The sequence below is a fragment of the Danio rerio genome, chromosome 18 (assembly GCF_052040795.2).
Source record: "Danio rerio strain M-AB ecotype USA chromosome 18, GRCz13ab, whole genome shotgun sequence".
NCBI classification, from domain to species: Eukaryota; Metazoa; Chordata; class Actinopteri; order Cypriniformes; family Danionidae; genus Danio; species Danio rerio.
The window spans coordinates 29134444-29161896 of record NC_141038.1 but is presented as its reverse complement, the minus strand read 5'-3'; the positions used below and the strand labels follow the sequence as shown (position 1 = coordinate 29161896).

The 27453-nt window shown below is 34.8% G+C and overlaps 1 protein-coding gene across 4 annotated transcripts in view; it reads right to left on the bottom strand.

Annotated features, from left to right (window-relative positions):
- Window positions 1-32: 32 nt before the first annotated feature.
- tp53i11b (tumor protein p53 inducible protein 11b) overlaps window positions 33-27453 on the bottom strand; it is a 133370-nt gene continuing 105949 nt past the window's right edge. For 2 of the 4 annotated variants that reach the window (XR_015514325.1, XR_015514326.2), the window contains exons 4-9: window positions 16379-16437; window positions 15249-15297; window positions 15031-15127; window positions 6047-6148; window positions 1201-3244; window positions 33-1008 (exon numbers count right to left, since the gene is read on the bottom strand). Coding sequence is in view for 2 of the 4 variants with exons in the window: in XM_087292080.2 (XP_087148206.1) it covers window positions 3111-3244; window positions 6047-6148; window positions 15031-15127; window positions 15249-15297; window positions 16379-16437 (441 nt within the window). In the remaining 2 variants the exon portion in view is untranslated. 4 annotated transcript variants of the gene reach the window in all.

The window sequence follows — 27453 nt, the reverse complement described above, 5'->3', positions numbered from 1 at the left end:
AACAACAAAAAACAAACAAATTTGAGTGGCAGTTAAGATAAATGTACATTTTCTTTATTTCAAAAAGATAACAATGCAGGTCCATAACAATAACATCTCTCAATAAAATATTTACACACACACATTTAAAAAGTACATTAATATCCCTTCAGAGGCATTATGTATACCGCTGACAGACAGCTAAAGCCACAATAGCAGCTAAACAGGTATTTATCTCTAATTGTATGGCAACACAATTCTGATCAGGAGACCTGATTAACAAATGATTCATGTTCGGCGTTTGCCACCATCATATTTAGATAGGGGAGTGTTATGAGGGATGAGAGCTTTGCTTTTAAATAATAATAAAAGGAACAAAACATATAGTAACAGCCATGCCCATTGTGAATTACTAGTTAGGACTGATTTGGTTCAAAGAAAAATATTTGCAGAAAAGAAGAGAGGTTTTTAATTCACATGTAATGTTGAGATTAAATCAATATGACTTAAGAAAGAAGCGCAAGCTTTTAACATTATAAGGCTAACCCCCTATATTTGTTCACATGTACAGCAGAGGTTTGATGTTAAATGGTTAGTTCACCCCAAAATGAAAACTCAGTCAAACTCACATTGTTCCAAACCAGTAAGACATTTGTTTATCTTCAAAAGACAGAGGTATTTCTGTTCCTCCATTGAAAGTCTGTTCACCCAAGACACTGCTGGATGGAAACAGTCAGAAATACATCAAAAAGCAAATTCATACAGATCTGGCTATTGAATATAAATCTATTCATACAGAAATATTAATCAGCTACCAACATTTACAGAACCCACACAATCTCAAGAATCTTTGCTTGACATGCAAGAACCAGTGATGAGCATTATTGTCACATGGTACATTTGAGCTTCAGCGAGAGCCAATAGAGTTTGTTCTTGCATGTGAACGCTGCAAAAATGCTTTTATTACTTCCGTTTTTTGTATTGTTTCTAGTCCAAAAATCAAAACATTCTTAAATCAAGAAACATTTTCTAGGCAAACAAAAATATTGTCATTTTCAAAAAGTCAAGAATAAGTGAGTTTAAAAAAAAAAAAAAGGATTATTTAGCTTGTTTCTAAGGACAAACTCACATAATTTTAACCTATTACTTCTGAAAACAAGTCAAATTTGTGTTTGCGTTTCTAGAAAAAGTTTCTTGATTTGAGAATTTTAAGAAAAGCACTAGAAACAAGACAAAAACTCCAAGTAAGAAAAGCATTTATGTTCGCTGATCAATCTTTATATGCCAATAAAAGCCAAATCAAATCTCTTCAGGAGACTGCTAACCTCTTGAATCAAATAGATATTTATTTTGGATCTCTTCATGAACATTTTGAAATGTCAGAATCTTGGGTGAACCCATTTACAATGATGGAAGCTAAATATAAAACAAATCTCCTTTTTTTTGATGATCATTTAAGTTTGTGTCCTAATGGTAGAGGATAGTGATAATTTTCATTTTAACATGAACTATCCCTTTAAAATTAAAGCCTAATTAAAGTCTACTAAAGAGAAACTGCTACTTCCACATACTGTACACAAACAACACACTTTTATCCACCGAAGCTCGATCACATATGATAACATCCACCACGCATGGTTACCTTGTACATTCCCTTGTAGGTTCTTGAGAAATGTATTGCTTCCATCCAGGATTCCTTCTAAGTTCTACAATACAATTAAAGCTATAAAATGCTTCTGATTCTGTTTTTCCTTTAGTGGGAATTTTCACTGTTGTTATCAATAGACAATCAAAAAATAATAGGAAATACAGACAAGGCAGCAATCGTGTAAATACAGACACACACAGCTCATTTTGCAGTTAGTCTCAGCAGAACTGGTGCGAGAATTGTCATCAAGGGCATATAGCATTATATTCTGATTAAACAAACATGCAAGTGATACCACAAAAATATGAACTTTAGGGTAGGCCAATAAATAAGCAACTAGAAAACTGCAAATCAACAGGACAGATTAAATATATACATAGCTTTTGAAGAACATAAACGCCTGGCAGTGTGCTGACATGTAGAACGCTTGTGCAGTTTAGCATATTAAGGCAATATTATGGACATTTTGAGGGAAAATACTGCTACATCGCTTGTTGAAATGGACGAAACATGCCATTGTGCTACACAACCATGTTCTGTGGCATTACTAAAAGCAATAGAAAGGTGTTTCTTGATTATCTATATTCTGAAAACAGACTGGAAACAGAAAATAATAAATATCTGCAGTTATCTGAGACATATTAGCAGGACTTTCAAGATAAATGCTAACAAACTAGCCTGTTGTGTCTTTCATGCTTTCATCAGCTTTTTATAATCATTTCCATACGAGAACTTGTTGTTCCTGGTTCAGTGATAAAGTGGTGATGAACACACAACAACCAGTGACAAGTTTTAAAGAAACAGCCACCCAAAAATCTAAATCCTGTCATCGTTTGCTAATTGTCAAGTTTTTTCTTCTATTAAATACAAGTGAAAATACACATTGAAGATGTTGAAAATAAGCAACTGACTTCCATAGTATTTTTTTCCTTGCAATAGATGCCAATGACTCCCAACATTTTTCAAAATTTCTTCTTTTGTGTTCAACTGATGAAACGAGCATTTAGACTCACTCGAGGGCAATTAACTGGTCAAACACAGAATGACCAACACCAAAAACACAATCCTAGTGTTTTCTAGCCAAACTCACGCACGTCACATGACTAATTTATTGGCATTACAGGAAAATGACAGAGTTTTGTTAGCTACAGACAACTACGCCCAGCTTGGCTACGGCGTTCAATACTTTACATGAAAAAGAGAAGAGCTACACTGTCTGAAAGAAAGATCTAAATAATTTAACCACATCATGAGCATAAAAAAATAGGAAACAAAGAGTAGAGATGGAGTTGCTCTGAAGGCAAGGTCCCGTATTCTGTGTAAGCTGAAATAAAAATGAAGGCGTTGGGGTCGGCGTCGTCCACCAGGTGAACAGGTTGATGTTTTCTAACCGTGTTTTTACTGTTCGAAGCCTCTAATGGAAACTCCAGCCCAGTGGCCTCAACTCAACTCCCCAAGTACCAGCTGTGTGGAAAGCTGCCTCTCAGATCTTTTTGGGCCTGCGTCCCAGATGGTAGTAGTAGGAGAGCGTGACGGTGAGGAAGAATATGCGGCTGAGGAGAAGGAGGATGGCAGCGTTTGGAAGAGAGCCCAGCTCCACCAGAGTGACGGAGGTCACTGGAACACAAAGAAGAAATTGTGGAAATACGGTATATATGTTTGCAATTTATGCGTATTCTTTGACTGTATGATACCAAATATGCCAGATGCACATAATCTACGACATGCATAAATAACAAACGTCACTGAAAAAGTCTGATATGTAGGGATGCACCAATCCTGATACTTGGGTTGAATATCGGTTCAATGGCGCATATTTTTGCTGGATTGGGTATCGACCAGTTAGTACCAATCCAAATTCTGATTTTACGCGTGCAAATTATTCTGTATAATTTATAAGCCAACAAAAGCCATGAAGGTAGCCTATAATAAGGCACTAGAAGGTTTTCATGTAGGCCTAGTATATTCTAAATGTTCTGAAGCCATTCTATAGTTTATTGTGAAGTACAGATAAATATTCAAGTGGTTAAAGTCATGTTCAGTTCAGAGCCTCCCGCCGCCGTGCCTGTCAATCATTCTTCATTTATTCACAATTCAAACTGCATGTTGCATTCATGATAACATGAAAAACTCTCCAAGAGTTCCTGTTAATATAAATAATCAGTGGAGAAATGCATTTAGTTTGCATTAAATGGCTTCATTTGACCTGCAGCAAGGAGTTTATTGCGGTTTCTAAATCATGTTGCGCTGTGTCTGTTAGATCAGCATATCGCATTCGCGACACTGGAGTAGAGAGGGTTATTACCTGCTCATCACACACAAAGTAGGCCTACCTGAGGTTTTAAATTAGAAAAGGCTCAATAATACATTGGACAGATCCTCACACTGATTTCTCCCCTTTGTGCTGCTAAGTTTTAAAAGTGTCCAAAAATACCGGAGTGCTGCTCGCTGTGTCTCAGTGATGCATCAAGTGCTTTATTCACGCACTGGCTGCGCAGAAGCGACGTGTGCCGCTCTGTAAATTTATTTTCTTATCCATCTGAGGGAGTTTATTCTTCCGAGAGGAATACTTTCAGTACTGCGAATAGTTTGTAAAGTTTGTCTCTGTGGTCAAAGTAGTTGATTAAATTAATTAAAAGTGAAACTGACGGGTGCAATATGGATTGTCATTAACAGAAAAAGGAATATTTCTTAAGTAAAACTGGCCTCACACAGTTTAGTTCAGTCTGCATCAAACCTGCAGAAAAATATCAAGCTTTGCTAAAAAAAAGCTTTTTTTGTTTTGTTTTTTACCAATGATTAGGGTCAACAGTGTTAGCCTATTACAGATTTCAAAGAAAAACCTAGAATTAAAAAAAGGAAACATAAGCTGGGCCACAACAGATCAATATCATAAGGAATGCTCAAATAATGTAGCCTAGTTTAAAGCACACATCATGTTTTTAGTTAGATTATGTCGTCTGTCATATACAGTAGGCCTATAGGTCAGAAGATATATGATTTGACTTTATCACCAGAAAAATAGAAACTGTATTATGCTATATGTATGCACCGTTTGTAACTTTTCAAAAATTATTAACAATTAATTCTATTGAATTGTTTATAAAATTAAGACTATGCAGTGTTATTTTACATTTGATTATTCAATTACTGTATGGCTGAATATGATTTGAGTTTTCAGGTCACAAGAAAACACAGTTTATATAATTTGCATATTTTTCTTTGTTGAATTTCCCTATGCTTGTAGATTGTTTATTATATTTTATGCACTACCCTACAGATTCTCATCAATCAGTCTAAAATGATAAATTCTTTCCAAACAGTGAAGTCATCTATTGAAATTATATTCATATGGCAAAATATATTACAGAATAAAAAAATATCGCAATGTTACATTTTTCCAATATCGTGCAGAGCTAATGGAAACCGTTCTAAATTTATTTGCAGCACAGAAAAGATTCATTTATTATCAGTAAAAAAAAATGATTTTATTTTTTCCAGTATACTTTAAAGAATAAAAAGTTTAAAGGAACATCATTCATTTTAAATATATTTTATCACATTACAAATATCAACTTACTGACTATTAGGATAAAAGAGATAGTTCAACCATTCAAACAAACACAAGTAATATTACATCATTACTTTTTACATGAATGTATGAATTATTCTAAAATGTATTCTGGCAAAACTTTAGAAAATAATCAAGTCATTTGATTGGACAGTCGAATAAAATATGTTTGACAGACTGAGGAATGTTGTAAAACATGCACTAGGGTTATTCACTAATGTATGAGCTAATCCGCACGACTACTGTATACAAATCATACTGGCGATATTTAATGAAGTGAATTTTCATAGTATTTCCTACAATATATTTTCTTCTGTAGAAAGTCTTATTTTTATTTCGGCTCAAATAAAAGCAGTTTAATAAAAAATAAATAAAAAATAAACATTAAGGTCAAAATTATTAGCCCCCTTTGAGCAAATTTTTTTTCTATTGTTATACAATGGATTGCCTAATTACCCAAACTTGCCTAGTTAACCTAATTTACCTAGTTTAGCCTTTAAACTGCACTTTAAGCTGAAAAGTATCTTGAAAAAAGGTCTAGTAAAACACTTTCTGCCATCATGGCAAAGATAAAGGATATCAGTTATTAGAACTATTATATTTAGAAATGTGTTGGGGAAAAAAGAAAGAAATTGGGAAAAATATAAAAGAATCAAAATAATAATTAAATTCAATTAAAATTAACAAAGTAAAACTAATAATTCTAATAATTTCTTTAACTGCATACTTGAGTAAATCCACTGATATACAACAACCACTAGAGGGCAGTGCCATCATGACATAAAAAAGCACATCTAGATCTGCCAACATACAGCATGCAGAAGACTTCAGTTCTCATTGAAACAAACCTAAAAACTGGATGGCAAAGTAGCAGGCCTCGCTGAGCAATGTCCACTGGATGATGACCTTCTCTGCAGTGTACAGCCCATTCCACATGATCAGTGACAGACCTGACAAACAATGAAAAAATACACAAGTGTGAAAAATATGGACTTTCTTCACACTAAAAGTTTAGGGTTTACATTGATCGAAAGACAGACAAATAAAAAATGAATAAATAAATACATAAACAACCTGTTTTGACAACCTAGCTTTTTTACATTGAATGTTTTACACTATATTGTATGTTTTAAATAATTAATTTAATTAAAATTAAATGTTTTAAAGAGTTCCCACTCGCCAAATCTCTGACTAATAAGCTGAATTTGTGTGACCTATAATAAAAATAGGCAGCTTTAGTGTTGAGCAGTCCCTCCAGAATTTTGTGATTCTGCTATCGTTAAATTGAACTCAATTAAACCAAATGTCTCAAAAGAAGCCATTTTTGTGGATTTTGGCCAGCCAGGACACAGTTCAATTTCTTTCTGCGCCATCTACATTGTTTGATATCAAATAGCACTATATTTTATATTTGCATATAGAAATACATATTTTATATTTCACATATATAGTCTATATTCTCATAAAGAAAGTTTTTATCTGGTGTGCAATACTGTAGGTTTTAAGTCACATGCTTTAGATTCATCATCTGACATTATTTCAATACACATTCAGCCAAAGCCTATTTAAACAAGGCTACATTTTTTGTATCGTTTGCTTAAATTTTTAATTTTAACATAATTTTTCTGATGTTATTGTTAAAGAGGTTTTATCAATTTAGTTTATTTTAATTATTTAGAGTCACTCATGTACCAGATATAATATATATTAGGATTTATGGTTAGGTAGTAGGTAAACACTAACTTTGTATTTCTCTCAATGTTCCCTTGTTATACATAAAGACCAGTGGTCCTTAAGGTAAAAAAAATAATAAAGAACTAAGATGTGTGAATTTGTGTATATTTTTACAGCAAAACAACTCAATAAAATAAGTCATATTAATCGATTGCCAGTTGATAAGTGGCAAAGTAATAAAATGACAATGAAAAATAGCCTAACCCTAACAATAGACATAACAGGTTAAACATTGCAATTAAAAAATAAATAAATAAATAAATAAAAAACAGAAAAAAAAACATTTTGACAAATAGGAAGTAAAACATACATTACAAAATAATACCGAATTGGTTAAAAAAAGGTCAAAATTGTTGTTTCATGTGCGCACAAAAGGATTCTTCATAATATTCCTACTGAACAACTGAAAATACACTGACATATAATACATGTTTTTTGGTACCATTCATGATTTTTTAGACATGGGCCAGTATTAGATTCTGATGGTATGATACCTTTTGATAAAAATATCACGGTTCCTGGTTGCGCTTACTGCTATAAAATATGTTCTTTTTGAATGTCTGGGGAGAAAACTAAAACTTTTTTCCCCTTCGAACACTCCGCGCAATAAGGCGCAAGACGTTTCTTTAATGACGTGTTGCTATTCTAAGACAACCACAACCCTAGTTTTCCTGTTTTCTGCCACACTGTTTTAATAGCAAGCCCATTTGTGCCACTTTGTGGACTCATGAGTGTTCCGGTCTAGAAAAGAGCTGTGTTAAGGTGCATTGTTGGTACGTTGCTATTTTGAGGAACTAAAAAAGACTGTTCAATAGACCAGTTGAAAGCAGGTCTGAAGTCCAGCACAGTGCGCGTTAGTGGAGCGGCTCGCTTACACATTGTTTAATTCACACAAGATGTACAGCAATGCGCAAATATCTTTACAAACAAAAAAATAATTAAAGGATTAAAATATATATTTTTTAAATATTATTTTCAACATAAATACAAAAACCACTGCTTCCATGCCTTCATCTTTGTTTGGTATGTTATAATTAAATTGTTATTAGTAGTAGTATTATTTATTAAATGCATATTTTTATTTGTTTTATTAAAAACAAGCTTAGACTCGTCCACCTGTTATGCATAGCATGTGTGTTTGGATATAACTTTTGAACACTTCTTATATTGTTCATTTATTTGTTTGCTGGAAATTCGAACTGAATTTAGAAATAGTTTTGAAACAAATCCTTGCGCTCAACAAACAGAATTAATTATGTAGGCTAATGGATATCTGTGCGTACGACACCTTCCTTATCAATGAACGAGAGAAAGTAAAGGCTAATTTGAGGAGGCTCATCGAGTCGATTTACATGGACACCACCGATTCGATTTTAATGCGATTAAAACAATACTCTGATTAAGAGTAGACCATGTAAACAGTGATTTTTGATTAATTTAATCAGATTAAGGTCATAATCAAACTAAAGAGAAAACAAATTAAGACGTGTGGAGTATGCTGATTTTATTTGCATTATTGAAGTGCAGCACAGACATGAAAACACCTTAACTGAACTATTACAGTTATGTAGGACTTTTTGCGACAGGAAAAAACACCCACCCACCCACCCATCCACCCACACAAACTTCGGAGGAAATGTGGATAGTGTGGTGACGCGATAACATTACTCGAACTATGTGCTATAAAATGTAAAGCAGGATCATGAAAGGAACATTCAAAAAGAAACTCATGTAAATGCCTTAATCTCATTATTGTCTTAATTAGATTAAGGCAAACTTGATACTGATGTCCATGTCAACATAGGCATTCTTGTTCTGCAGATGGTCTGTTTGACTGTTTTCTTGCAAGTGAAGTGTTCAGTTTTTCCACTAACAATGTCCGTCATGTAAATAGCAAATGCTCCATGGCGCGACGCAACTGACTTTTAAAGGGAATGGGAGATGAGACACTGATTGGTTTATTCTCAAAACACACCTATAACTCATTAAGAGAATAAGCTCAACCCTGTTAAACCATGCGCCATGGTGCAGAGCAGATTTTTCCATCCTTAAAATAGCAAAAGTGGATTCAGATACCCCCTTAATGCTTTTGAGCCCTGCGCATCAGACTTTGCACCTATATTATTAAAATAAAGCCCTGTATTTTATTTTGAGAATTTATTTTTGGACATTTATTAATATTACGTCAGGCTAAATAATTTAAATGAATCATTGACTTCTGCTGTCTTCATTAGTTTCAAAAACACACATTTCTTTATGATTCAAAATGACATCTTTGGAGATCTTTTCTGCTGGAGATACAATTGTCCTAAGAAAACAAACAAAAACAAAATCTTACATACCGTAGGAACAGTAAAGCAGAACATTAGGCAGTTTTAAAACCTTAACTTTTCCCAACCTTGGTATACCTTGAAAACGATTATTGTCCTATGCCTAACTGGGATTGGTCTTTTAAAATTCCATGATAATACAGAAAAGCCATGACCTGTGGGAACACTGTTTATAATGTTACAAATTCAATTCAATTAACCATTGTCAATCCAACTATCCATCCAGTGTACTTTGTCCACTACAGTTTAGATCATTTTCTAAGTGTAAACCAATGCATAAATAAAAACAGAATCTTAAAATGAAGACGTACATATTCTGTTTTATTTACTTAAACTTAAATGTTACATTATGGTCTGGGGGATCTGCAATATAAAATTCTTCCTGTTGACCCAGAGACACACAACAGCAGCGAATCACACACTTACATACTTAACAATTGCCAGGAGGCGTAAATGACTAATATTAAATTTATGTCTCGTCTATTTAATATTTGAGGGTCAGATATGGAAAGGGAACAGGTAGAGAGTGGAATAATTGCAATAATAATTTGTGGAAATGCGTGGTCTGCAGTGGGCCAGAAAGAGTCCGATTTAATGTTGCAATTAAGTGAAAGAGCAGTGGAGAGATGCGTGCAGCTCTGAGGGGATTATTTCCTCCACGCTTCTCTTCACAATTCACTGGCTGACTGGCCATTTACTTGCTGAACAAACACAAAAACACACATCCTAACACCTCCTTGAGGAAAAGGCTAAAAAGACATATAGAGGAGTCTGTTCAGTAGATCTGTTAAGAACATGACATCTGATAAGATGCAGAAAGTTTAGAAAGTAATAATATATTGTGTGTATGTGTAATAATAATATAATGGTGTTGAAGAAGTCAGCTAACTGTATTTATAAAAGGTAGACTGTAATTCATCCAAAATATTAATTTCAATAATCTTACAAACAAAGATGGGGATTATTTTTCCTGGTGCAGTTTTCATAATCATGGACAAGGTGCTTTGTTTTAATTGTCGTTTATTTAGTTTTGTCCAAAACTGTCAATTTTTACAAAATGAAAACAAAAACTGATGCATCATTTTCCATAATTCAGATTGGATATATCCACCCAAATATATTCCCTATATTCATGTCATGTTATAAAAATGATTAAGTGACAGACTATGAAAATGAACACTCCACATTTTTTTGAAAAAGGCTCAATTTACAAGTCTCCTAGAGTTACACCATTGACTCGAACCATTTTTAACACGTTTCTCATTCTAGTGGTGTCACTTTTAGCTCACAGTAGCTTAGCATGACGGATTTGACCATTGGAATTTTCTTAAAAATACTCAAAAATTTTTTTTAATAATTTTCCTATTTAAAGCTCGAGTCTTCTGTAGTTGTATCAAGTAATAAAACCGACTTAATGTAAAAAAAAAAATATATATATATATATATATATTAGGGCTGCACGATATTGGAAAAAATTGACATTGCGATATTCTTTTCCCCTGCGATATATATTGCGATATTTTTATATATATGTATATATATATATATATATATATATATATATATATATATATTTATATATATATATATATATATATATATATATATATATATATATATATATATATATATATATATATATATATATATATATATATATATATACTTAAAACTAGGGCTGTGACGGTCACCATGACAACCGCGTCACCGCGGTGGTCATTGCCACCTCGGTTGTCCATTGCCACCGGCCGTAGTACGTGACGTCACGCACTTTAAAACACAAATTACTGTTATGTTGCCAAGTATTACATATCTGTTAGAATATAACATTAGGCGCGATTCAGCAAGTTCAAGTTCAACCATGAATCTTGTTAGAAAACGAACTCTTACATCTGGGAACATTTTGGATTCGTGCCGAACTAGAAAGGTGAACGAATCAATTTGGATTAAGCTTTTTGTATGGGGGTTTTAAGTAAAGTGTGTTTTAATATTCACTGCTGAGTGCTGAGAGTCCAAACACTGAGGAGCAAATCCATCGATACGCAGATCCACGGGTCCCGAATCATGCAAGCTAGTGGCGATTGACGACGAGGGAAAAAAAGCCATGTAGGCTTTAATCAACTCCTGTCTTCTAAACGCAGAAGCCCAGCTCAGCCAGGCATGGCAGAGGCGTTTGCAAAAATGGCCAGATACAAAAGAGAAAGTGATAAATGGAAGACATTGACGAGAAATTGAGCATAGGCTATTTGGTAACTACTAAAGAACGCGCCGCTCCGCAGAGTAGAGAAACCTGCATTGCGAGAAATGCAGGCGGCGGAACAGAAGCAGAAGCCCTCTCTCGCATGGTTGTGAAAAAGTACCCTGTCTGTGCATTTTCACTACAAGCACACCGTCTGACAGTGTATTGCTGGAAACATTATAACCCCATTCTTCACTTAAACCGGACAAAGTCAACATGTTAGTTTTTCTGGCAAATAATTTAAAATATGACTACAAAAGGTGGAGAGAAACTACGCTGTTTTTTTAAACATCTGACTTATATTGTTACTAGGTTAATATTTTCTTTTTACGTATAATTATTAATATTTATATTATCATTACACTGATTAGTAAAGTGCCATTTAGACTTTTTGTTAAGTTCTTAAAAATGTAACGTTTAATTGTTATTATTATACAGTTTCAAGCAGTTAAAGTAATGTAATATTTAACTACAATATTTATAAACAGTTTTGTGTTGTTTTATTAACGAAAGTTCAAAAATAAACATGTACGTTTATACGGATGTTTTATTTATTAATATTAAATTCGGTTATTCCTTAATTCTTACATAAAAGGTAAATTAACTTAGGTAGGCTACATTATTTGTTGATGTACGAGATCGAGGAACATGTTTGCCAGTAAATAATGTTCGCACCACTTAAAAAACAAAACAAATGAATAACTTGCGAAAAGGATGCAAAAAAAAATGCAAGCGCTAATCATTCTTCACAATCGGATTCGTACGTGCAATAAGCCGAGGCTATATTGCGCCGACAAGAACAAGCCCTAAAACTAAGTCTAGAGAGAGCAATACTAGTTAATATTAATGATTATAAACACGAACTGCGTTGTATGATAAACGCATCGCAATGATGTCGTGATCTTTGCTGAAGAACTGATATGTTATCGCCGTCTCCCCAGCCAGGTTTTCATCTGCTTTTTTCCCCTTCTTTTGGATACAAACAATAAAGTATCAGCGCCAGACCAGTGGTTTAAATTATATTTTACTCTCCTGATTTCTTTTCTTTTCATTAAAAAATAAATGAATGTTTAAAGTTTTGTATTGCATAGCCTATATATTTTTTAAAGATTATCATTCAGCCTACCAGCAGCGCATGAGGTTGTGTGCTGGGCAAATCCCCTTTACTCATGCTACCCATTTCATTTATGACACTGTAAACTTGACTTGGCAGGCTGATCATCTTTAAACTCAAAAGGTGTTTTTAACTTGAGACTGCATGCTTCTGCATAATGTGATGTTTCTTATTACAACTGTTAGCGGTGTCAAAATGAAAGCAAACATTAAAAAGGGGTTTGTTTTATCAATTGTATAGTTTAGTTTTAATAATAGCTAATGTATATAATAAATTATAATATCGATTATTGTGTAGACTACAGTCTCCAACAAAACAATTTTATTAGGTTACTCTAATAGACTAAATCCCCAACTGAAAAACGAATGTGAAAATGACAGGCAGTTGCGTCTTTGCTAAAATTAATTTAACGACAAATTTATTTTGCTTTTTTCCCCTTTAGAGATCAAAAGAGCTGTATTTAAAGAATTATTTCACTAAAACATGAATTGAATGCCCAGTTCTTTCCCGTGTGAGTTTAGTGCGCCTCCGCCGCGTCTGCGTTTTTAAGGTTACAGGTGCACCCTGACCTGACGCGGGGACCAGATCTCTGTATTGCTTTAATTTCTCAATTTTCATAACTGCATTGCATTTTCATATGGTAAAATATCAAAATTTATGTTCTGAAAGTAGTAGGAATGACGGGAGTGTTAGTAAATAACAGAAAGAACTTTCACTTTTGAGTGAACTTCTGTCACGTGTTATTTTAGTATGATAAAATAAACAAAAATAGTAATGCAGAAAAGTATTTTTCGCTCTGCCAAGCCTTCTCTGTTGCTGTATAGAGAAGCAGCCTGCTCAGTCTCCTTACCCCGGCCCCACCCCGCCCACCGACTCCTGAACGTCTCACTCACTCACTCACTCACTCACGCGGGCATGCAGTGCGGTCTCATGAGGAAACGCAGCTTTTTGATATAATGTTTTTCTTGTTCCCAAATACAAATAATTTATCAAGTATTGTTTGAAATAAGTATTCGTAAAAACAGCTATTCCTGCTTTTCCGAATACCGTATTCCGGTTCGGCTCCACCCATAATATATATATAATTTTTATTTTTTTTTTTTTGCATCGCACCCTCCTGCGATGTGACTATCGCGGATGCGCACATCGCGATTTCGATGCTGAAACGATATATCGTGCAGCCCTAATATATATACTATTTTCTAGGCCAATATTGCTGGGAAATATTGTCACTCTTATTCCCTTGTAATAGTCAAGAAACACTAGAGAACTAGTGGTTTCAGAGGATGCCTTGAAACCAGAGACATATGAGAAACGCATCTGTTTAAATAGGCTTCAGTAAAGAAAATGAAGAGTTTCGATGCAAAAACCTCTAAATGCCATCTGAAATGTTCTCCTAAAATTGCCATTTTTGTCAGCCTCCTATGTTTATGTTCAGTTATTTGACTTTAAAGGCAATGTTAATAACTTATTCATCACTATAAAAGTAAAATTTTTACTGAGCCTGCACACAGGAGTCGGTGAAAAATGCTAATTTTAGAAGAAAATATGAGAGGTTTTTGCATCTAAACTCTCCTAATATTGACCTACTTTGACAGACAAAATTTTGTATTCTTGTCTTTTTTTTTTTAAGTGGAGTGTTCCTTTAATACAATATTGTCTGAATATATGTCGATGCTGAGCTAAACTGCAAGCCATTTGCCCCATCTCCCCTAACTGTTCTAGCCTCTCACAGACAGAGCATAAAGAAAGTGCTGTACTTGTTGAAACAACCAGTTCTTTATTTAGCCATAAAATAAAGGATTACATCTGTCTCAGTGTGTGGGGAAAAACAAACCAAAAAAAAAATTGATTGGCTTTAGGTCAATGATTTGCTATCTGTACACAAGGCCTGCTATCTACTGAATGTGTAAAAGAAGGATGTGTATCTGAAATGTACACCAAGTAATGCATTTCAATTGCAAAACTGTAGACAGCGCCCTCTAGTGGCTTTGCCATCTGAAATATGCACAGAAATGTAGGTATTTTACAGTTTGCACAAATCAAGTCTGAGGCATTTCCAATGAACCTGGGTTTCATTTTGATCTTTTTTTAAACCAAAAACGTGCCTTCTATGTTTTAGGATAAAAAAATAATAGTTTGAGCAGTATAATGCAAACATTTTGAAGAGACACAAGGCCTTTATGTGATGACGGATTTACACACACATACTGTAGTAATTAAAAAGATGTTTATTGGGGACGAAGTTTATGTCTGTTCAACATCAAAGTACATACCAAATTTAACAATTAAACCAACAAAAGTTTTACATTTTATTTAATTACTATAAGTCTAATTTTTATTTAACTCAAGATAATTGTTATATTGTTTGTTGAGTGTATGGTTGCATTGTGTAATAAGTTGGATATGACTTACTGAGAATGGCTCCTCCATAAAGACGTATGGAGACACTGGTGACTGTTTGCTCTTGATCAAATACAACCTCATACAGCTGGTTAGGGAAGGCTAGGGCCTAAAAATAACACATACAAAATAATTGAATGAAGAATAGGCTTGTAATGTTGCTAAAAAAAAAAAAAAAAAGGAGAAGTAATGGTCCTGAGAGGATATGGAGCTTAAAGTATGAAACTCACCATAAGCGCCATGACTGTGAAAACCACGGCGGAGAAGAGAATCCATAACCTTGAGCAAAGAAAAAGGTAGAGTCAAAAGAGGAAATGGCTTACTTTGATTGTGCATGCTCTATATTAGAATGCCATGGCCAGTTTTGCAATGCTATAGAGAGACTTTTGAAAGTCTGAGATGATATATCTGTGATTTAAAACTGCTTTTAAATCCTGAAATATACTGAAATAAATATTCTCATGTAATACGAACAAGAAACAGTAGAGATTCTGCAATATTTGTAGGTTACCAAAGGAATAAGTACATTTGTGACACTGATGATTCACAATAACACAACAGTTCACCAGTTCAGTCATATTATTTTATTTATTTTTCTGTAATATTTAAATATTTAAATTTGTAGGGTGCAACCATTTTTATTATTTTTATTTATCAAAGAACTAAAAAAAGCAGCAGCAATAATAATAGTAATTATCATCATCAATGACACTAAAAACTAAGCTATAAATAATGGCTGCTGAAAATTCAGCTTAATTATCACATGAATATTTATATTATATTTAAATATTATAATGAATATTTGAATATTATATTTGCAAATAATGTGAAAAAGAAAAAAAGTAACAATTGTTTTGTATGTAACTGTTTTTAATGATAAAATGTGGAGAAAATATGTGTTATGAGGGTTAATGTCCATTAACTAGGCAGGTTTAAATTAACAGGAAGATGTGCTGGATTTTCATTTGGTGTTATTTGTACTTGGATTTTAAGCTGTTTTAATATACATTTTGTTTTACTGTAAAGCACTTTGTGACTACTTCTCTACAAAATGTGCTATATAAATACATTTTTACTTTAATAACAACATTGCAGGAGATTCTTCGTATGTAAATCATTTGCTTTAGTGTTCAGAAACAGACAGAATGATACACATCATTAAAACAGAAGCTGAATTTGTACAATTATTGGGTTCAGGGTTCAGCTGCAGCATGTCAAAATGACTGTACTTTAATTGAGGCCTGCTATTTTCTGCATTGGTGACCCAGGGCCGAATGTAATAAATGATGTGAATTAAAGCAAACTCCCCGAAGCGCCGCACAGCAGAGAGAGGCAGAACAGCACAGGAATGGGGTTTTACCTCAGTCCCACAGGCTCTCTAACCGCAAACTTGATCTCATTGCCCAGCATCTGACTGATCTGAAAGAGAAGAGGAAGAGGTCAAGTGATAAATACAGAAAGATGGGTGAGAGAGAGTCACAAGGGGGGACCGAAAGAAAAAAAGACACTACACTTTAGTCTTCTCTAGCAAAGAATGTAATTTCCAACAGAAACTTAAAGGGACGTTTCAGCCGAAAATCTAAATTTATTTACTATTTACTCAACCTCAAGGGGTTCCAAATTTTTATGAGATTAATTATTCTATTAAACACAGGAGAGAAAAAAATGCTAAAAACCTGTAACTATTGACTTTCATAGTAAGATAAACAAATTGAAGTGAATGGTTACAAATTTTTTGTATTTTAAAATTTAGTGAACCAAAAGAAAGAAAATCAAACAGGTTTGTGACAGTTAAAGGGCGAGTAAATTATGATAGAATTTTCAGTTTTGGGTGATCTATCCATTTAAATCAGAAGTATACTTATATCTGTATGAAGAAGGGATGCTGACAATTAAACAACAATCATTAAAGGCATAGCATAAATCTAGTTGATTGTTCTCACAGACTAAAGCCCAACGTGACACATAATGAAGGACTTTATGTTTGTCATAACTACATACATTATCTTGATTATTTCACAGCTACCTCCTACAAAACTAAACTATTAGACACAAAGCATTGATATGAGAGGTAATAATTTATTAGTTACTTAATTAAACAAAACTTACAGAAACAAAAACAACTAAATGCAGCCTACACCAACCTATTTGTACTATTATTGAGCCACAAGATGGTGCCAAACCGTCAAAAACAGCGTGACAAAAAAGCATATAAATACATGTATTAATACATTCTAAGCACTAGGATTAGCTAGTTTTCCAGAAATAGTATACCTTGAAGTTTCATGATTGACCTGCCAGAATGAAGTATTCCAGAGAGCTGTGTAATAATTGTCAATACACCTCAACAAAAGTCGATTAAGTCATTAGCATGCATAGTTTTGTGGCGCAAGCAGCTCACACGGATGCAAATGTAAATGAAAGCAAGCACATAAGCTCATTAAAAACTTTTTGATACTTTGCTTTGAGAAACAAAACAGCGCATCAGCTTAACAGTTCATCTGGGGTTGTGCATTACTGGATCAATTATCTATAATGGATTAGCATATTATGATATGCTAATCCTTTTCAGAAAGCTGACTGTTACATTAAGCTCATGAACATCTAATGTACAATCACTGAAATTGTATAGGATGTAAATGCATAAATAGAGCTAATAACTTATGGATATTCAGTAAATGTTGACCCCCAAATTTTCCGAAAAAGGGATAGTTCATCCAAAAATTTTAAATTGGCAAGATTTAATCATCCTTTACTGTTTGAGTTTCTTTTATTCGTTGAACGCAAAAGAAGATATTCTGAAGAAGGTTGAAAAAAAGCCACCGACTTCCTTGGTCATTTTTTTTCTCGCTAATATGCATGTCAATGGCTGCTTTTCCCCCATCTTTTTTTGTTCAACAAAAAGAAAATAATTCAAAAGAGAACCACTTAAAAGTGAGTACATTTTCATTTTTAGGTGACCTATTCCCGTAATTAACACATGTCCTATGAACACTGGAAAGAAATGAACGCCCAGTAAAAAGTACTATGGCTACTGACAGATTGCATAATAATCATAACATTTGACTAGTAACTAAATGGTTCAACTAAAAGATCAATCATGAATTCTTTCAATTTGCCATAATTAATTTCCATTTGGCATGGATGCTTGTGTTTCACATGTCATTTGCAGAAGTTGTCATGCTGGTGACAATGTACCACAGAAGTAAACACATCTTGCATTATTAAATGGATTGTCCTCCCAAAAATGTCTATCATGGTTTGCTCATCCTCCACTTTCCAACTGATTTAAGTTTCTTTCAGAGGAAGATCCACTAGAGGGTGAGTACATTTTCATTTTTTGTGTAAACTATTCCTTTAAGGTTAATGATTAATCAGTTAATCGATAGTTAATTAAGAAAACAATCAATAATAGCAATGTGTGGGAATTGACATTCCTAGTCTGAGGCATGATGAAATAATGGCACGTGTTAAGCTATCCACAGTTGTGGTGCGAATCGTGACGACATGTTTAATTAAAGTGAAGAGACCTGTTGTCAACGCTGATGTCTGGAGGCCACCGGTGGATAGGTGGATTAATAATACACTATATTTAGCATGAAATCCAATTTGATGATAAATTGGCAAATGCAGCCTCCCACATTGACTCTCTGCTGATTTGCACATGCAGATTCACACACATTCAGGTTTATGGCTGTCATTCAATGCTCCCACCTACGGTCACAGAGCTACTAACAAAGATGGCAACACTACAAGGGAATGAAATTGTTGGCAAACTAAATCTTTGTTTAATCACCTTTTTTTGGGAGGTGAGACTGTTCCATGATTAGCAGCACATTACACATTCCCATATGGCTGCTAAAACAGTTGAAGAAGCCTTTGTTTCTCTAAAGGAAGCACTTGTTTTTTTTTTTTTTTTTTTTTTTTGCTTTTAAAGATTTGTTGACACAAAATTATAATTAAAATTACCCCGTAATTTAATCACCCTTAAGCTATCCTCTGTGTAAAAGACTTTCTTCAATGAGACAAACACAGTCAGAGTAGTTTTACATTTTATTCTGGCTCCTCCATGATGTATAATAGTGTTAGATATAGTAGCTCTTTTTCAAGCTTTCAAAAGCACATAAAGCTAACCGATACACCAATAGAAAGTTAAGGCAAGGCAAGTTTATTTATATAGCACATTTCATACACAGTGGCAATTCAAAGTGCTTTACATAAACAAGAATAAAAGAAACAAGTAAAAAACAAATAAATAAATAAAAACAAATAATAAAACTGATTAAAAAACATAAAAACAGGTAAAATGTGATATAAAAGAATGAAGAAGAAAAAAACATAATAGTGCGATCTGTTCGACGCAGCACAGTGCTCATTCAGTAAAGGCACAGCTAAACAGATGTGTTTTTAGTCTTGATTTGAACATGCCTAATGTTGGAACACATCTGATCATTTCTGGAAGCTGATTCCAGCAGCGAGGGGCGTAGTGGCTGAAAGCTGATTCACCCTGCTTTGACTGAACTCTTGGAACTTCTAGTTTATATGATCCTAAAGATCTGAGTGATCTGTTGGGTTTGTATTCAGTGAGCATATCTGTAATGTATTGAGGTCCTAGGCCATTTAGTGATTTATAGACCAGTAATAATACTTTAAAGTCTATTCTGAATGTAACTGGGAGCCAGTGTAGAGGCCTGAGGACAGGTGTGATGTGCTCTGATTTTCTGGTTCTGGTCAGAATTCTGGCTGCAGCATTCTGGATGAGCTGCAACTGTCTAACTGTCTTTTTGGAAAGGCCAGTGAGGAGGTCGTTACAGTAATCCACCCTGCTGCTGATAAAAGCATGAACACGTTTCTCTAAGTCTTCACTGGAAACAAAGCATCTGATTCTTGCTATGTTTTTGAGATGATAGTATGCTGATTTACTGACTGTTTTGAAATGACTGTTGAAACTCAGATCTGACTCTGAGTCACACCAAGATTCTTGACCTTATTTTTTGTTGTTTGACCTTTAGAGCCAAGGTACGCATTCACCTTGAGAACCTCATCTCTGTTCCCAAACGCAATGACTTCAGTTTTCTCTTTGTTTAACTGAAGAAAGTTTTGGCACATCCAATTGTTAATTTCATCAATGCATTGGCAGAGGGTGTCAATGGGGCTGAAGTCATTAGGCAGTAAGGCTAGGTAGATCTGAGTGTCATCAGCATAGCTGTGGAAGGAGATTTGGTTCTTTCTCATTATTTGGCTCAGAGAGAGCATGTAAAGGTTGAACAGGAGAGGTGCCAGAATCGAGCCTGGTGGGACTCCACATGTCATAGGTGTCCACCTTGACCTATTGTCACCTATACTGACATGGAAACCTCTACCTTCAAGGTAAGATCTAAACCATTTGAGGACCGTGCCAGACAGCCCAACCCAGTTTTCCAGCCTATCCAGAAGTATGCTGTGATTGACAGTGTCAAATGCAGCACTGAGATTGACCAATACCAGCACTGTTATTTTACCTGAATCTGTATTTAGACGTATATCATTGATTATCTTTATAAGAGCGCTCTCTGTACTGTGATGTGCTCTAAACCCAGATTGAAAATTGTCTAAACACCCCTTTAAGTTTAAAAAATTGTTAACCTGGTTAAAAACAACTTTTTCAATGACTTTGCCAATGAAAGGGAGATTTGAGATTTGGCCTGTAATTGCTCAATAGGGTGTTATCCAGGTTGCTCTACTTCAAGAGGGGTTTACATAATGTCTGATTTCTTAAGTTGTGGTTGAGCTTGTTTGATATCGACACAACTTGGCTGATTGGATGAGCTGATTGCATTTCTAATATTATTGATCTTATCTGTAAAGAAATGAGCAAACTCATTACATTTGCTTTCAGAGAGTAGTTCACCTGGAATCTGACTGGGGGGGTTTGTGAGTCTCTCTATCGTTGCAAAGAGTGTACGAGCATTATTTAAGTTGCTGTTTATAAGGCTTGAAAAGAAAGTCTGCCTAGCAGTGTTTAGTTCCATATTAAAAGCATGAAGACTGTCTTTATGGATATTATAATGGACTACTAGTTTCGTCTTTCTCCACATACGCTCAGCTTTTCTGCACTGTCTTTTTACCATTTGTACTCTCGGTGACCTTGTCCAAGATCCCTTTTGCCTGCCAGTCATCTTCTTGACTTTAACAGGAGCGATGTCATCTATAATCTTAATTTTAGAGTTAAACAAATCAAGGAGAGAATCAACAGAATCTGCAGATATACTTGGTGCTAGCGATATGGCCTTCATAAACTGCTCACTAGTGTTCTCATTTATGCATCTCTTTCTGATAGAGACAGATCTGTCTTTAATAGCTGGAGTGATCAATATATCAAAGAAGATACAGAAATGATCAGATAGTGCAACATCCTTAACAACAGTCGATGAAATGTGTAAACCCTTAATTATAAGTAGATCAAGAGTGTGTCCACGATTGTGTGTGGGTCCTTGAACATGCTGAGTCAGATCAAAAGTGTTAAAAACAGTCATCAGTTCTTTTACAGCATTGACTTCTGGATTATCTATATGAATATTAAAATCCCCAGCAATACTAAAATAATCAAATTCAGATGTTACTATTGATAACAGCTCTGTAAAATCATCAATCAAAGCTGGAGAATATTTTGGAGGTCTGTAGATGATCAGTAAGATGCGTGGAGACCCTTTAAGTGCTATACTCAGATATTCAAAGGACAAAGTCACCAAATGACACTTGTTTACATTCATACACATCTTAAACAGGGCAGCGATGCCTCCATCTCTCCTATTAGCTCTGCAAACACTCAAAAAATAAAAGTTTAAAGGAGCTGCTTCATTCAGAACTGCTGCGCTACAACTGTCATCTAGCCAAGTTTCATTTAAAAGCATAAAATCAAGGCAATTTGTGTTGATAAAATCATTGACTAAAAGTGACTTATTATTGAGTGATCTGATGTTTAAAAGTGCTAACTATACAGTTTTAGCCGTTTTCACTACAGAAGTCTCTGAAGATCTATATTTAATAGACACCAGATTTTAATGATTTGCTTTACGGCCTGATGAAGTCTTTGGTTTTCTGACACTTAATACAACACATATCTGCTTAGAGAAAGCTACAGACACACTGGGTTCCTGCTTGTTCTGAAAACATTTGATAAAGATTTCCTCCATCTTTTTTGAAAATCCCAAGAGTGGTGAACATTGTGACAATGAGAACGTGTCTGGTGACAGAGGCTGTGCATCTGGAGATTCTGTCTGCAGAAATATGTTTTCCTGAGTATCATTTTTGAGTGACGAGACTTGATGCTGTTCTGATGCGTCACAGTCTGCCTGTGTTGAGCAGAAGGCAACTGATAGTGTCTCTATCAACATTGGGTGTTCTGGCTGCATGGCATTATCACTGTCCTTGGGTGATTCGTCAGCCACAAGTCCACTCAGGAGCTGATTTGAAGTCCTTTGGTCATCCGGACATTTGCTAGGTGTGTGTGTACAATTCAGTTCAGTGGCATACACAGCTGATGGATGATGGAGGGAGAAAAAAATATTGTCCTTTAGCACCTTTGCACCAAGTTTGTTTGGATGAAGGCCGTCTGATGTAAACAGTTGTCTTTGGTTCCAGAAGAGATTGAAGTTGTCGATGAAATTCAGTCCTTTCTTGTTACATATTTTCTGTAGCCATACATTTAGACCAAGAAGCCGTGAAAACATATTGGTCCCTCTTGCAGGGAGTGGTCCACTTACTGTATGAACGGCTGAACCTTCAATCTTTCAACTGTTTCCAAGAGCTCACAGAAATCTTTCTTGAGCAGTTCTGATTGTTCCTTCCGAATATCATTCTTCCCCACATGGATGATAATCTGTTTTGCAGTACTGTGCTTTTTCAGAATTTCCTCAAGTTCTTTATTTACATCAGAAACTGTTGCATGAGGAAAGCATTCAATGTCATTGTAGATCTGCTCCTGAAATTCTTGATTATTGAATCTCCTACGACTAGTGTTCTTATCTCAGGTGTGATCGGAGCAGAATGCCGCTGTCTAGTCGGCCTTGAGCCTCTGTTCCATGCAGAATTAGTTGCTGAAACATGCGATCTCTGTCTGACTGCATTTGGGGATTCTTCACCCATATTACTCAAAACTTCATATCTGTTCTGAAGCTGTATTTGAGTCCGAGCTGTATTTGGGGTAGAAGACGCTAATGCGGCAGCGTATGATCTGACCCCGCGAGTACCCTTTGGTCTCGCACCTTGTTTATGCCAATGCTCATTTTCAACAGTTCTTTTCTGTATTTCTGTGCTCAAAACAGTAGCAGGAACAGATTTAAAAGACTCACCGGCTGTGTGCTGAGAGGATCCACAATGAAGCTGAAGTTCTGGTCGGATCGCAAGCAACTTTGTTTCAAGAACTGCAATCCTTTGTAGAAGTTTGTGGCAGTTTGTACAACAGTGAGAATCTGAATTAATCTGATCCAAAGGCATTTTCACAGCCATGTTTTCCCGTCTCCGGAATGTAAGCAGCTGGTAGCTGGTAGCAGGAGGATTGTTTAGACGGTAAATCCCCTCTTGTTAGTAAAGCTATATTCCAGAATGTTTGTAGAATAAATGCTGATCTTCAAGCCATGTTTTTTGAGCACTGTGCTGATAGGCTCAAGTTAAAATTAGGGTATAAGATATAAAAGCAAGAGTGCAAAGAGCGGAGCAGTAGGCAAAGACGTCCGAACAGTAGCAAAGCAGGAAGTAAAACCTACAGTTAACATGTCTTATGAAGTGGATCAATGTGTCTTTGTAACAAAAAGAATTCATTCATTTATTTATTCATTTTCTTTTCGGCTTAGGTTGCCACAACACAGCAGAATGAACAGTCAACTTATCCAGCTTTTGTTTTACGCAGCGGATGCCCTTCCAGTTGCAACCCAACACTGGAAAAACAAAAAGAATTAGAATTTAATTATAAACTCAAATAATTGACGTCTGGCAGCTGCTGAATGCTCAGTCAACAATTACTTGGCTGACTTCTGACTCAGCATAACAAAACACACACTGATCCACTTCAAAGGACATGCATAACCCCCTAGTGCCATACGAGTTCATTTTACAACTGATTTATGAATTTTGGCATAAGCATAAAAAAGAGCCATAACCCACCACCATTATAAAGAATGGAAGATCTATGAAAACATTTGAAACCACTGCGACTGTGTTGGTCTGAAAGAAGAAAATAAATTTAACTATTTAAAATGTTAGGTGAACAATACCTTTAAGAATAGGAGGGTAAAGGTCTGTTGTAGATTGGTTCTCTTGATTAAGATTAGTCTTGACTTTGGACTGATCAGTCCAAATAGAGAATTATAGTACTGGTTTTCTTAAAGCAGGGGTGCCCAAACCTTTTTTTTATTAAGGGCCAAAAGACAAACTTGATTGAGGGATGTGGGCCGAATATATACCAAACCGAATATGCATTGGTTGTTTCCTAATTTTTTTGCTAATAATTTTGCTTTAAAAATAACTAGAACACCTTGCTTTTAATCATATTAACAAATGCAGTAATTTTATAATAAAAGTTATTATTACAGTAAAAACATAATCTCATTTATACCACAATGGAGTTCTGCTGAAAACACTAGTCGACCTGCGCCTATCTTTACCTTGATTTGCTTTCCGATGTCTTGTCATTTGCTTTCCCTTTTTGTCAAGTGATATTTTTTACATTTTAAAATCTGATTCATTTACAACATTTCATTGAAACATTTAACTCCAGTTGACTTTTTGTAGCTCAGTAATGAAACAAAGAAACAAAGGGGTTAAGTTTAAATCAAAATAACAATCTTTTTCAAAGACATTCAGCCCAACCACATCCTCATCATTCTCACTCTCTTTTCAGATGGGATGGTGGGCCAAATTAAAGGTTACATTGGGCCAACTTTGGTCCGCGGGCACCTCTGTCTTAGAGTTTACATTGTTATGTTTAGGACTGAACCTAAAAACTATAAAAAAAAAAAAAAAATGCATCACATACATTACATGTTCCATCCGAACATAATATATATACAATAATATATATATATATATATATATATATATATATATATATATATATATATATATATATATATATATATGTGTGTGTGTGTGTGTGTGTGTGTGTGTGTGTGTGTGTGTGTGTGTTTATGTATTATAATTACAAATGTATTTTTAATTGTTTATTTTTTCTGCAATGACAAAACAAAAAATTTCAGATTTTCGAAAACGAAGAGTTTTCAGATTTCAAGGACATAGATTTATGTTATTTCTTCTTGCTTAAATGATTGTTGTTTAACTGTCAGCATCCCTACTTCATACAGATATAATTAAACTTCTGAATTAAAGGGATAGTTCACTCAAAACTGAAAAATTTACTCATTTACTCACCCTTTGACAATCAAAAGCCTGTCTTTCCTTTGGTAAACACAAAAGAGGAAATTCTGAAAAATACAGAAAACCTTTAACCATTTACTTCCATATGTTTATCCTACTATGGAAGTCAATCGTTATATTTTTTGTCAAAAAAATATGCTGATTTGTCATTCCAAAAAAAAAAAAAGATGTTTTGAAGAATGATAAAAAAATCATTAAATTGTGTTTTTACATGTTGTATTAAACATAGCATTTTCCCTCAAATATGGATATGAATGATTTCTGGTTTATCTTTTTAATATCTTTATTGTTTAACAGCAAAAAATAAACTAATAATGGAGTAAACTTTCATATTTGTGTGAACAATCCCTTTCATATTTCCCCCACTGTAAACAATGCATTATTATTATTATTATTTGATTAATAAAAAATTATATACATAAAAGTAATCTTTTATAACATAAAAAGTGATCATGATCATTTATGATCATTTATGCCCTTGAAGAAAATGCAACTGAATTGCAAATGAACATCTCAATGTCTTTGTACTAGTCTTGTGACCCGAATAACATGATTGATTGATCTTCTATAAATCCGAGTGAGGAAGCAGCATTTTAATTTGAGCCTCCATCTCCAGATTTGCTGATTGATGACATTATAAACGGTGTGACGGATATGAACAGGACACCGCATTTCATTTATCCTCAGATTGTGCTCAATGAACGAGATAAAAAGCCAAACCTAACTGCGAAAGAGATTCAGCGCATCTGTCTGAATTTCCTTAAAAAGACTGTGAAATGAGACAGAATGGGAACACAGTAGGGAGATAATAGAAAATGAGCATACGAAACAGGAAGAAGAAAAGAGAGGTGAGAAAATAAGCATGCAGAGATAAAGAGAGAATGCACACTATACTATGAAGGCTGAAATTGTGCACGTCCCTGAAGATCCTGCATCAGTGATGCAACAGGCATACATACAGGGATGTGCTAATGACCTGAAAATAAATTAAATTTGCTGGCTGCCAGAATGGAGAGAGACAGAGCTGAGCTGCCCAGACAATCACCACAACTTCCCATGGCACCCAAAGTAAACAAGAGAAATAAATAGGAATTTGTTCTGTCTATCTGAAGGTGCTGCCTCGCGATGCCACACAACACGCATTTTGACACATCGTCTGCTGAGAGACTGTTCAAGATAATGAAGCGACAACAAATACCACAATATCTTTCAAAGAGCACACAGACAGACGCATTTTATGGTTGAGAGTGTGATGAGTGTTCTGCATGAGGAGACAAGAAATGTCAACCATGGCCAGACAGCTACAGTATGGAACATCTTGAGAAAATGCAACATTAGTGGGCTGAAAATGTCTTGTTTTAACCCATCATGTATGTACAATTCAAGACATTTAAGGCGTAGTTCACACAAAAATGAAAATTGACTTCTTTATTTACTCCTCCACAAGTGGTTCCAAATCCTTATAAGTTTTTTATTCTGCTGAACACGAAAGAAGATATTTTGAAGAAAGCTTTGAATTCCATACTAGGAAAAAAGTCAGTGGTCAAAGATCTTCAGCTTTCTTCAAAAAGTTTTGCGTTCAACAGATGAAAGCAGGTCAAACAGGTTTGGAGCAAGTAAAAGGCGAGTAAATGGTGACACAACTTTCAGTTTTTAGGAAAAAATAGTTGGGGTAAAACTATCCCTTTAAAGGGCACCTACTTTACCTTTTTTCAAGATTTAAGATGAGTCTCTTGTGTCTCCAGAATGTGTTTGTAAAGTTTCAGCTCAAAACACCCATCAGTTTATTTATTATACCTTTCAGAACATTGCATTTTCTGCTTTGAACACTTTGTAGCTGTTTTTGTTGCCTGTGCCTTTAATGCTAGTTCTCCCCACTCACCGTTCCCAGCTCTCTGTCAGAGTGTGGCTGCGTCCGAAACTGCATACTTCCATATGTATTACGCTAAAATCAGTATGCGAACTGAGTAGTATGTCCGAATTCATAGAATTCAAAAATAAGTATGCGAGAAGTACCTGGAT